General features: G+C 38.8%; 1 protein-coding gene across 1 annotated transcript in view; it reads right to left on the bottom strand.

The window, feature by feature from the left end:
* Positions 1–13,002, bottom strand: part of GRIN3A (glutamate ionotropic receptor NMDA type subunit 3A) — a 152,988-nt gene that overhangs the window by 103,919 nt on the left and 36,067 nt on the right. The window contains exon 2 of the mRNA XM_037139390.2: positions 3,929–4,533. Within this exon, the coding sequence (XP_036995285.2) occupies positions 3,929–4,533 (605 nt within the window). The remainder of the gene's footprint in view (positions 1–3,928; positions 4,534–13,002) is intronic.

Raw genomic sequence — 13,002 nt, 5'->3', positions numbered from 1 at the left:
TGTTTTTCCCTCATCACCAAATCTCAAAGGAGAGCTAATTATTTCCTCCTCTGTGTATCTCAACATATCTCTATTTTAAGAATCACGTATCCCTTTGTTTTATAGCCACTTACTTTTCAACCTCACATGGTAGGCTGTTGGGTCCCAAATGGCAGCCTGAATGTCTTCATTTCTGTCTACCTCACCTAGCTGAAGAGACAGTCACCAGCTACCCAAAAACATCCATGCGTATGTATTCATGGAGTCATTACCAAATAAGCAACCAGATTTCATGTCTTCAAATAATTAACATTTAATCAAACAACTTGGAAATACATTATTAAAGATTATGCTATGAACTTGACCCTCCCCCTTCCATCCACCCAAGCAGTTTTGTCTACATTTAGTTGTGACGATGTTTGCTCTGGCATGTAGAGACCTGGGAAGAATAAAATCCTTTATACCTGTAATTACGCCTGTGTAGTCTGCCATGAAAAATGATTTTTCTAGTCTAAAAAGCTAGGCTGAAAGAGCCATGCTTCTGGTGATTTCATTAACATTTAAAAATGTTAACAATTCCGTCAGCCCAAACTGAAAATGACTGTGTGAGAAATGAAGGCTTGCATAACTCTGACACTCGTTCTTCATGGCTCATTATCCCCACGACTTGCATTATGCAGTGAGAAAGAGGGGTCAGCTTCACAAAATTGAGGAACAATTAAGAAAATTAGTATATGCAGATGTGACTTAGAGACTGAGAATAACACACTTTGTAAAAGACTGTATTCAACAAAATCAATAAGAATGATGAAAAAATTCACAGTTGTTTTATATCTTAAGGCAGCCTCACAGTTATTCATTGTAAAGACTGTCCACTTCCTTTGACCCCTCCTGAACACTTTGAAACTTTCCCCTTGACTGCATTACCAGAGAGTTAAGAAGGTCTGGGCATATTTTTTGAAGTTCTTTAAGTTCATTCTCAAACACATCCACAGAGATGAAAATATTGTCACTGGCCCATATACATTGTAAATTGCTGCCTCCACCTCTCACAACCTTCTTTTGGAGGGATGTAGTTTGTGGAATAAGCATGTGGAAAAAGCCACAAGAACAAAGGTTATTCACTAACCTAGTATTTCATTAAAAAGACAAAAAACAGAAGAAAACTAGATGATACCTAGGTAAGTTAAAAACAACTATGCTTTTCATTTAGACAATATGTCAAGCACTTGTTTTTCTTCCACAGCTACATTTGATATAGGATGTAAATATTGGCTTGGCCAAAAAGTCAATTTAGTTCTTTTCCGTAAAGTGAAAGATATGTTTTTTTTAAAATTTTCACTAATAACTTTATTGATTTTTTGAGTACATCAGCTATCTTCCCCATGGTATAATGTTGATTGTGCTCAATTAATGTCTCAGTTTGATCACTATCAACTTCAACTGATCTACCTAACCTTGGAGCCTCATCCAGGGGGAAATCTCCAGCACAAAACTTTGCAAACCATTATTGACATATTCCATTAGTCACAGCACCTTCTCCAAACATTGCACAAATCTTTTTTTGTGTTTCAGTTGTATTTTTACCTTTCTTGAAATAATAAAGCATAATATGCTGAAAATGTTGCGTATTTTCTTCCATCTTCAGTATTAAAATGGCTAAACAGAAATTCACCAATTTGGATAATTTTTAAAAAATGCATGCTGATATGACAGCTGTCACAATACAAAATTGTGTAACAAATACAAGTGTAACAAAATTGTTTTGAATGAAGTTAAAGACAGCTAAGCGCTACTAGAGCCATCTATGGTAAAATACAAACTTCCTGGCCAACCCAATACAATAGAAAAATTCCTTTCCTTCTTTCTATATCAAGTTCAATAAATGTCTATTAAGTGGTTGCTATATCCTAGGTATTGAACTAGGCTGAACAACAATATTTGCACTTACTAAAACTTGTATTTTGGCTCACAACTCAGGTGCAGGCAAATAATGATGATTTGTACATAATTTCATGTAAAAAGTGCCATGAGATCCTTGTGGAAGGAGGCACACAACTTTAATATAAATTAAATCTTGAGAAGCCAGAAACATCAGTTTGATCTTAATAAAATTAACCCCAAAGGTATATATAATGCATGTCAACAAATATTTCTTCCTAAAGTTTTTAAACATTTTTAGGATCCAAACAGAATCATTTTTCCTGGGCGCTCCATTTTTTATATGAGGCAGAAAAATGCTAAATATTTAATGTTGTTTCTGCCACTGGTTTTTCCTGCCTGCTGTTTACAGTTGTCTTTTCAAAATAATGGCTATTCTGAAATACAAATAAAAATGTTGCTTATGTTTTTGTTATGAAAGAAAATGCTTCTTATCCTAGATAAAATCCTGTGCCTCAATTATGTGCTAGTTCAAAAACGGTAGATTAAATCAGACAGTAGATATAAAATAAAAAATATTCATAGAATTCCATATTGTGGAGATTCAAATTGCGATATGGAAGAAAGTGGAAAGATTGGATTATGGTAGAACATCTAATTTTATCATTAAAAGTTTCCTAATAAGTACAGTTTAAATTATTTATTTTATTAACAACTTTCCTTAGAAAGTGTATAGATAGGCTGTGCATGTTATATATATAACTGTATATATAAACTCTTCCACATATATGGTATTTAGCATGTTGCTTTGCAGTTAGTAGGTGCTCAGTCCACGTATGTAAAATTCAGTGTAAAATGCTTAGGATTTCCTGACTTTTCATCAAATAATCATGTCTTTCTGAAAGCTAAGATACTATGATTTTCCCTTGAGTTCCTCATTATTGTCAGATATCCCTGTTCCAAGAGAATTGCCTAAAAATGGGGCCTCATTTAGAGCCAAGCATTCACCTCTGAGAGAACAATCGGTTTCTGATTTGGCCTCTTTGATTACAGGTGACCCTTTTCAGAAAAAAATTAGACCACTATAAAACATCCTTTGAAGATATTCTCCTTTGGGTAAATCATGAAAAACATTTCTATAAAATGGGTTATTCTTTAATTTAAGTGGGCTTTTTCATTTTAACTTCTGAGCCAGATTGAGGAAGTGGGAATGAAACATGCCTAAATTTTAAAAAAATCGTACATATGCATGATACTCTTGTAGAAACTCTTAGTTTATTCTAGCTCTCTATGTATGTATAGATGTATGTTTGCATGCATGTATCTACCCATCTACCTATGTATCTATCACAGTGTCTCCATGGACAGTAGAATCCATCGATTACATAAATAAATATATAACATAGCAATCCAGGGCTTAGAGAAGTTAGGTAACTTGACCAAGTCATGCAAGTGGTAAGTGTCAGAGTCAAAATTCAAGTTCAGAGTCTGCCTCCAGGGTCTATACTTTTAACTGCTACATTATACTGTCTTAAGCATCAAGGCCTAGGAGGAAAGAGAAAAGTCTATTTTCTGCTTGATTAATTTTTTCTCTGTGATTTAGAGAGATTTGTCCAAGTCTATTGATACGGGAAAGTGTGGGCAGGGTAGAACTATTTGTTATGCATCTACTATGAACTGAGCCACAGTGTTAGGAACTTTCCATATGTAATTTCATGGTATCTTTATTATGATATCAAGCTATTCAATATTATCCCAGTTTACTAACTAGAAAACTGAGGCTCAGACTTGTTAAATAACTTGCCAAGAACATACAGCTAGTAGGGGACTAAGCTGGGATTTAAAAGCAGGACTGAGTGTTCCCCATTATATACCATGTGCTAAAAGCCTGTAGATCAAATTCCAGATGACAGACCATGAAATACTAGCCTTATATAATCTGAAAACCTGTCAGAAACATTAGAGTTTAAAGATACTAAGAATCAAGATTTTTGCAAAAGAGATAGGGAAATTTTACTTCCTGTCCCAGCCCTGTGAATGGGGATGTACCCCAGGTCTTGCATCCTACCTTGACAGATACTGTCCTGAAGTGAGATTTGTAGTCTCCACATCCATGCAGTTCATTGTGCTGGGAATGAGGGCAAGTTCTGGCTGGATCATGGTGGCTGTGGCTACAGCTCTTGCAACCAGTTCCATGGCATCTTGCACATAGTACTCAAAGACTGACTGCGTTGTTTTCCCATGAGCGATGAGCCCCAAGGGAAGGCCTTCGGTCCTCAACTCCTCGACGTTCTGTGAGTCCCCCAGCACCCAACGAAGCTCAGGGGGCATTACCCCAAACTGGGTGGTAATTTCAAAAATCCGCCGGATACCCTCCATGTCGCAGCCAAACATCACCATCGTGGGCGTGCTGTTCTTAATGCTCTCAAGCTGGACCTGCAGGAAGCCTAAGAGGTCCTCGGTGGAGGAGAGGTTGGTGGTGATGTTGATGATAGATCCGAGGAGAAACTTGGAATTATTCTGGGTAAGGAGGAGGAAGTCGGTGATGTTCCAGTCTTCCTGGCACAGCAACAAGCTAAAATTGTACCAGTTGTTCATGGTCAGGATTGAGACAGTGACATCAGCATCAGAACTTAATGAATTTTCTAAACTCAGCTGTAGGTGAAGGGGATTCTGTATTTAAAGATATGAAAAAGAACAATTAGAAAGCATTGGCCAAAGATTATAACATAGGGTACACTTTTGCTTTCCTATTAGGCTTACTCCTTTATTTTTTCTGTAATATTCAAATGCATATCTGGGATAAAATTTCCATAATTTGGAAAGCTATGTTTTCTGTCTAATAAAATTATTGATTCTTTACAACTGATTTCCTTACAATTTTTGCTAAGAGTATCAGACATCAGATGGTTCTTGGTGTAAATGTTGGGGTAACACAAGCATACATAACACTTGGTCTTAAGTTTTTATCAGGCTTATCTTCTTTTCCTTCTCCCTTTTTATTTCCTTCTTTGCCTTAACCCCCTTCCAGAAGCAAAGAGCAATGGAAGGCAAACTCCATATCCAGCTGGCAGGAAAAAACTATTCCCAACTGTTTTCTTGGCCTCAGCTCCCTATTCTGTTGACAGTTTTCTTTCTAAAACATAAATGGGACCATATCATTCTTCTGCACCATACCCTCTGAATCACCCATAGGATATATTTCAAAACCCACAGCATATCCTAGGAGGCCATTCCTAGTTTTTCACCTGCAATGCTCCAGCTATGCATACCAAGACAAGTCATAGCAGACAATTTATTTCTCCTGCATCAGAGCGAGCATTTTCATGCCTACACAAACTTGATAAGCTGATCACATCACCTGGGATTCCCATTTGTCTGTATTCAATGCCATCCTTCAAACACTCAGCTTTTCGACTCAGATTTCCAGAAACTAGTTTATGTAGCCTTTACGACTATTTCTGTTGTTGCTGCTGTTGATTATCTTTTTTTTTTTTTTTTTTTTACTTCCAGTATTTTTTCCCTGTTGACTTCCTGCAGTGGTGAACTGGGTTTTGCTTGTTCTCTGACTGCTGACCAAGCAGACTTAATCATCTCATGTCTGTGTCATGGGGTCATGTTCATCCCTTTATTACACAACTCCTCACACCATAGTGTAGCTGTTTGGTTAATGTGTTTATCTACCAGACTAGACTGGAGGCACTTTAGGACAAAGACCATATCTCAACCATTTCCTGTAGCACAGTTCTTAGTTAAACAGAGAGTATTTATCAAACAGGATTCTTTTTTTTTTTCTTTACTTCAAGTTCTGGGCTATGATCATAATCTCTTCACTGAAAGACTGAGAAGTCCATTTGTAGCAGAACTTCAAGACCTGATTTTGTCCCCATTTGGAACAAGGGCCCATAATATACTGCCCACAGAGGGATTCATTCAGTAGTATCTGAGGAGCAAGTTCTAACAGAGACAGAAGTGAAAATGTTCTTTTCTTGCTAAACGGGGAAGTGAAATTAGCTAGTCACAGTGGGCATTTAAAACCAGACAGAAACCAATGCATTTGACATGAGAGAGTGACATGAAAGTAAAAATGAAGACCCCTCCCCACTCTGATGGATAATAATTAATGCATACAGTCTCGGTCACCACTATAAACAGTTCTAATAGGCAAATCTAGCTGTTGCAGTTAATCGTTTCACAGACTCAAGGAACCAATTCTTCAGACAAATATTTATTCAATACTTAGAAATATCTAGTGATAAAGCAGCCTCACATGTAGCATCTCCTAATTTCTCTGTGTAATGATAAAGACACACACACACAAAGATGTGAAAACTTGTAGCACAAAACTTCAACCTTAAAAGTTTTTCAGATTCTGAGAAAAACATTAAAGAAGACCTATCAAATCAAATTAAGAAACAACATCTGAGTCTTACACGTAGTTTGCTATTTGGAGAGGACAAACTGATGGTTTGACAGAAGGTATCATTTAAGCATAATAACGTTCACATTGTTTTCCTCCTAAATCAGAGAGCCAATAACAGAACAACCTAAGAATCAGGAAGCCCCTCTCAACCATGCAATAGTGTAAAACTGCCTCATAAATGCATTCAATTTATATAAATTAAGCAGCCTCAGTAAAAGGAGGTAGGGGGAGAGAAAATATGAAGCTAAATATCCTGATAATTCCCATTTCCTTATATGAGTGTACTCTTTATTGTATGTGGCATATTATATATTTACGTATTATAATATATAAATATTATTATACATAGTTGTATATATAAAACCATATATGGCAAACTTAATAAATATTACTAGAGATTTATGAAATGTAATTTTCCTATACTTTGAATTCCACAGACAGAAGAGTCAGGCAAGATGGTAAGAAAACTTGGAAAATAAATGATAGAGAGGCCCTGCCATTTTTATGAAACATTAATAATTAAAACAGGGAGTTACTAACAAAAGGATTAACAGAGAACTAAGTAGAATAGATGTTAGTGTATATGTATAAAGAGGTATATTGATGTAATGTACTATATTAATATATTACAGGCAGAAAATTACAAAAGAGTGTGAAGTTGAGAAAATAGATTTTTTGAAAAAATGTCATTTATTCATTTATTTAAAATTATTGTTATTTTCCAATTACAATTGACATACCATATTATATTAGTTTTAGGTGTACACTCCATGATTAGACACTCTATAACTTACTAGGTAATCATCCTGATAAATCTTGTACCCATTTGACACCATACATAGTTATTAGAACATTACGTACTATATTCCCTATATTGTACTTTTCATCCTCATGACTAGTCTGTTTCTTCTGATTTATACTTCTTAATCCCTCTACCTTTTCTACTCAACCCTACAACCCTCCTGCTCTCCAGCAGCCATCAAAATGTTCTCTGTATCTATGAGTCCGTTTTGGTTCTACTTATTTGTTTTTTTAAGATTTGGTTGTTTATAGATATGTATTTATTGCCATTTTATCACTCATATTTTTAATCTTTATTTTTTTCTTCTTAAAAATACCCTTTAAACAACAATAAAAATGTTTTAAAAAAGAAAAAAGAAGCCCTGGCTGGTGTAGCTCAGTGGATTGAGTACGGGCCTACGAACCAGACGACTGCAGTTTGATTCCCAGTCAGGGCACATACCTGGGTTGCAGGCCAGTTCCATGCAGGCCAGTTCCCAGCAGGGGATGCACGAAAGGCAACCATACATTGATGTTTCTCTCCCTCTCTCCTTCCCTCCCCCTCTAAAGGTAAACAAATAAAATCTTAAAAAAAAAAAAAAGGAGACCCTTTAATGTTTCATGTAATACTGGCTTGATGGTGAGAAATTTTTTTTTTTACTTTTTTCTTGCCTGGGAAGCTCTTTATATATCCTTCAATTTTAAATGTTAGTTTTCCTGGGTAGAAAAATCTGGGTTGTAGGTCCTTGCTTTTCATTACATTGAATGTTTCTTGCCCATCTCTTCTGGCCTGCAAAGTTTCAGCTGACAGTCTTATGGGAGCTCCATCGTAGATAACTAACTGCTTATCTCTTGTTGCTTTTAATCCTTTTCTTGTCTTTAAACTTTTGCATTTTATGATGTGCCTTGGTGTCAGCCTCTTAGGGTTCATCTTGTTTGGGACTCTTTGTGCTTCCTGAGCTTGTATGTCTACTTCTTTTAGCATGGTTTGAAAATTTTCCATCATTATTTTACTCCCATATTTTACTCCTTATATTTCAAATGGCTATTTTCATCCTTAGCTTTATCTACTCTATTGTTAATTCCCTATAAATTATTCTTCATTTCAGTTAGTGTATCCTTCATTTATGGCTTGATCTTTTTTATGGTTTCGATGTCCTTTTTTTATGCTGTTGAAGTTCTAAATTCATTGAGCATTCTTATAATCAGTGTTTTGAACTCTGCATCTAGTAGACTGCTTGTCTTAATTTTATTTAGTTCTTTTTTCTGGAATCCTGTTCTTTCATTTGGGACATATTTCTTTACCTCTTCATTTTGGCAATCACCCTGTGTTTGTTTCCATGTACTATATAGAGCTGCTACATCTCGTGGGCTCAGTAGAGTGGCCTAACATAGTAGGTGTCCTGTAGAATCCAGTGGCACCGTCTCTTTGTTCACTCAAGCTGAGTACTCCAGATGTAATACCTTTGTGGGCTGTGTACACCCACTTGTTGTAGTTGAGCCTTAATTGCTGCTGGCATGTCAGTGAGAGGAATTTATTCCTAGGTCAAGTGGCTACAAGGACTGGCTGTAACCACCATGGAGGATCTGCTGTGCAGGGGCCCACCAAATGGATCAGCATTTATTTCAGTGGGGCTCTGGTGCCTGCTGAGTCCACCCCTTGAGCATGTTGCTTGTGGAAGTGGTTGGGTGGTGCTTCAGTGTGGTCTGAAGCTGTCCACCAGGTGTGCTGGCTCTGGGGCCCCCAGGAGTTGCAGAGCAAGGTCAGCTACTGCCTGTGTTCTGCCCAGGCCACTTAGAATGAGCTACAAAGTTATCTTCAGATGGCTGCTACTAGTGCTGGGCTTGGAGACACCCAGGAAAGGCCAAGCTGAGAACCAAGCTGCCATTAGTGCCAGGCCTGGGGCCACTCAGCAAGGGGTATGGGATATGCCAAAGGTAGATGCTGTTTGTTTGAGAGATTTTAGGGAAGCCTGAAGCACAAGCCAAGATAGGCCATTTGTATAGAAAACCCACTGGAAACAGCATGGGTGGGCCCACAATTTGGTGGGGCAAGGTCTCAGGGAAGCAACAATCGTGAGCTAGGTTGATAGAAACTCAGATGTGGCACCCGCTTGCTGGCTCTGCTGGGGGAGGCCTCGCCAAAGGGAAAATAGCCCCTGCCAACACTCTGTCTGGGGGAAGGCTGCCCCTCCAGCTCTCACACTGACGTCAGACAATTCAGTTCCTCCCTGTATGTCCCTGGTGCCTTCTGAGCTGCTGTCCCAGCACTGGGGCTCAGAGGGAGTGAGTCTGAGTAAGTCCATGCCCAGGTCCGTTGAAAGAAACTGCTTGGGATTCCAGAAGCCCTCCATCTCTCTCAGTCACATTCCCTGCTGATTTTTATGGCCAGAAGCTATGGAGACTTCTCTTCCTAGCACTGGAACCCTGGACTTAATGGCCTGGTGTGAGGCTGGGACCTCTTGCTCCTCAGGGGGGACTTCCATAGCTGAGATATCCCTCTTGATTTTTATCTGTGGGACTGTAAAAATTGGAAAATACCAATGACCCTTTGATCCTATCCTTGGTTTTTCTGTTGTTAGCAAGACCAGCTATAAACAGTGGAGGCTGCATTTCTGAACCCCATTCCAGATATTTGAAAGTAAAAAGACATGATTGTAGTAAGTAGACAAATAGACACAATATAATTATAAATTACGGAAATGAATGTAAATGTAATAGGATGTGGCAAAACTGGGAAATGGGGAAGAATGCTCCAGGAAAAGTTCATTAAGTATGATTAGTAGGAGTAGATAGAGACAAGTGTTTGCTCTATACAGGCATTCTCTAATTGGGTGTTTTTTTAAAAAATAAAGAATGCATATAAAAATGGTTATTTACTGTATATAGGAAGAAATGTGATTTATAAAAAACATACATATTTAACTAAAAATATGGTCTCATTTTGGCTATCCATTCCTCTTTGACTAGGTGTTCTATCTTTCTAGTCCCCCCAAAATTGCTGGAGCTACCACCTACTCCTACAGTTTTTCCGTTTTGTTCTGCATTGTCCTCTTTCATAGTGTCTACAATGTTCCTAAGTCCTAAGCCGTCCTTGCTGGTGGGAAGGTAATCAAACTGAATTTTTCTCTCCTCTTCTGGGAGGCAGTGAAGCAGAATGGTTAGGGCTTAGTAGTTGAGACAACATATACTTGAATTCTGGCTCCGTCATTTGGGAGCCATGTGGTTTTCTGCAAGTCATGTAGTATTTCGGTGTCACAAATTCTTCATCTCCAAAATGAGGTAAATACTACCTCCTAGCTCACAGATTCATTTTGAGAATTACATGTGAGAAGGAGGTAACACACGGAAGCCCCTGATGTACGTAGTGAGGGTCAGTGAGTGATGGCTGTTACCATCTGCCTGAGTGAAGTCATTGCATTGGAAGTGCTTGCTAAAGTAACTGACTGCAGTACAAGTTTTTCCTTTGCGATTGCTTTTTCCTTTCTCTTGTCTCTTTTCAAACAATTGTCCCTGAAATAGGTGTCTTTTACAAATAGCAATTGCATGAAACAGCTACTCAGTCTCAGGCTGGGAGAAGCCATTTATTTGGGAGATATTATGTTCACAGCAGAGTACCCGCCCGCCTGCCCCCATCACTGCAAAGCCTCTTTCTTCGGTGACTAGTTCTAGTATCACTTTATGAGTTAAGGAATTTTCGGTGCCAACTCCTGGAGATTCCCCATCAATCTTTGTTCTCCCTGAGAGCACAGATTAAGCTATTTTCTGGATCAGTAAAAGTTTCAAAAACAGGATTGGCTGCAGCGACGAGCTTGCCAGAGTGCTTTGAGATATTCCCTTGGCAGAAGAAAAGAGGTAATGAAACCAGGTTTGTGTAAAGAGTAGAGGAAAGATGAAATTCTCTTAGCTCTTTCCTGGCAAGCAAACCCATTTAGTTGCGCCTTCTAGGCCAAAGCTCAGGAAGTTCAAGTGAGCAAAATATTTACACTCTTTTCGAACAGGAACGAAATCCCCTCCCTTTCGTAAGTCTGCTGGTTATCAAAGGCCTGTGAGGGGCTCAGAGCCCACTTTCTATGCTGCTGTCGCTTCTGCTCAGCCAAAGAGGTCGCAGATTTTTTGTTTCTCATTATCTCACTTCTTTGGACCTGTATGGTATAGAAGTATTTTTTTTTTTTTTGCTAAAAATTAAAGTGTATTCCTTTAGAAGCCCAGGCTTTTAAATAAATTAACTGTTTTTTTTCAGTTGCATTAAGAATTCAGGCAAACATAATGCACAGGCCTTGCCCAGATACTGTAATCTAATAATACAAATTAAAAGCTAATAGTAGCTACCAATGCCCCACGTGCTCTATGCAGATTTCTTTATTTTATCCTCATGGTGGCCTCACGAGGTGACTACAATGATCAGACTCCTTTAACAGATGACCAAACTGAGGCTCAGAAGGAGTGGGCAATTTTCCCATGGCTGCACAGTTACTAAGAAAGGGGGTCTGGATCCCAAGCCCACATTCACAGGACTTGAAAGCCTGTGCTTTTGGATGATAGTCTGTACTGCTCCCTCCACATGATATGAGCATCATGTGAAGGAAGCCTTGACACATGTACGTTTAATATTTATGGTTCTAGTTGTTTGCAAGTAATCCTAAAGGCCCATGGAATCAAGTCACTTTTAGGATGTGTCCTGGCACGGGTAAGAATGACTTGCCCCATGTAGCTGGCACATGGGAACCAGTGAGGGGCCCTAGCCTGCTACCCAGCCTGCACCTGGCTTCCCACCCTTTTTCTTCATTCATCCTCCCATTTATAGCAACTTTTGGGAAAGCATAAGACTTGCATTTCTTCATCAACAGCAATTGGATTTCATGAAGATATTCAGTTGTACAATTAATGACATCTGCTTCGTGTTTGGTGGAATAAGGAAGTTTGGGGAAACGCACTTCAGTTTTTCATTTAGATGCTACTGAATTTCATGATCAAAGCTATCCATAATGGTGTTCGACCAATATGTTTGGGGTTGTCAACAAACATATTAGGACATATCCCTCAGGATTTTCAGTGATACACATATAAAACAATACATAACGGAGTAGTAACATGCAAGGAATGCTTTAGAAGGCAGCATGGTGGATACATGGTGCAGTTGGCATAATATGGCCAGTCATGCTGGGTGGGGTCCGTTTTACTGCAGCAGCAAAAGGAAGGTTGGTCTCACCTTCTGGAATACAGCAGACAGTGGGAGCCCAGTCCAGTCTTAGGAGGAAGTATTGGCATGTTTAACACTGTCTTAAAAGAAAAGGCTGATACACTTATCCAAAAAGACATGGGTTGAAAGCCTATTATCAGCCAGGCCATAGATACAGAGATGCTTGTCTTTAGGCAGAAGAAATAGCAGAAGCCAGCATGCAGTCCCCTTTGAACCAATGCAATCCTTCTTTTCTCCAGGCTGATTTCCAAAAGCAGAAGTCAAGTGGCATGGCAGGTCAGTTTGTGAAAATCACTCAGGCTTCCTACACTGTGCTTTTGAGCTGCATCTTTCCCACTCTAGTCCCATCTATTAATTAATATTCAGCTGGTTCATCTGTATTTCATCCCACTTCTGCCTTTTGTACTGAATGCTTATACCTACTCTTGGTGACTCTTGGCAACCTTGAAAGCCTTTTGCTACCACTCACTCTTTGAACCCTGTTCTCCCAACCCACACATAGAAGATATACCTACCTAGGTGTAACTCTAGTGATAAAAACTACCACTGGTATACTTGGTGAAGAGAGGGCTTTGATCAAGGGGTATGGCTACCAAAGATGTGGATTCACATGGTGCTTAAGAGAGAGATGACTAAGGCAAAATGTCCCAACACAGGAAAGGGTGAAGCAGGGTCAGGGAGTCATTGGAAATGTGGGCATCTGACATCAGGAAACACTATCAGGAAGTAATAACAT

Source organism: Artibeus jamaicensis, unplaced genomic scaffold (genome assembly GCF_021234435.1).
Source record: "Artibeus jamaicensis isolate MK-2021 breed Jamaican fruit bat unplaced genomic scaffold, CSHL_Jam_final scaffold_1964, whole genome shotgun sequence".
Classification (NCBI taxonomy): Eukaryota; Metazoa; Chordata; class Mammalia; order Chiroptera; family Phyllostomidae; genus Artibeus; species Artibeus jamaicensis.
Note: the sequence above shows the minus strand (reverse complement) of the source record. Positions and strands in the feature narration are given on the sequence as shown.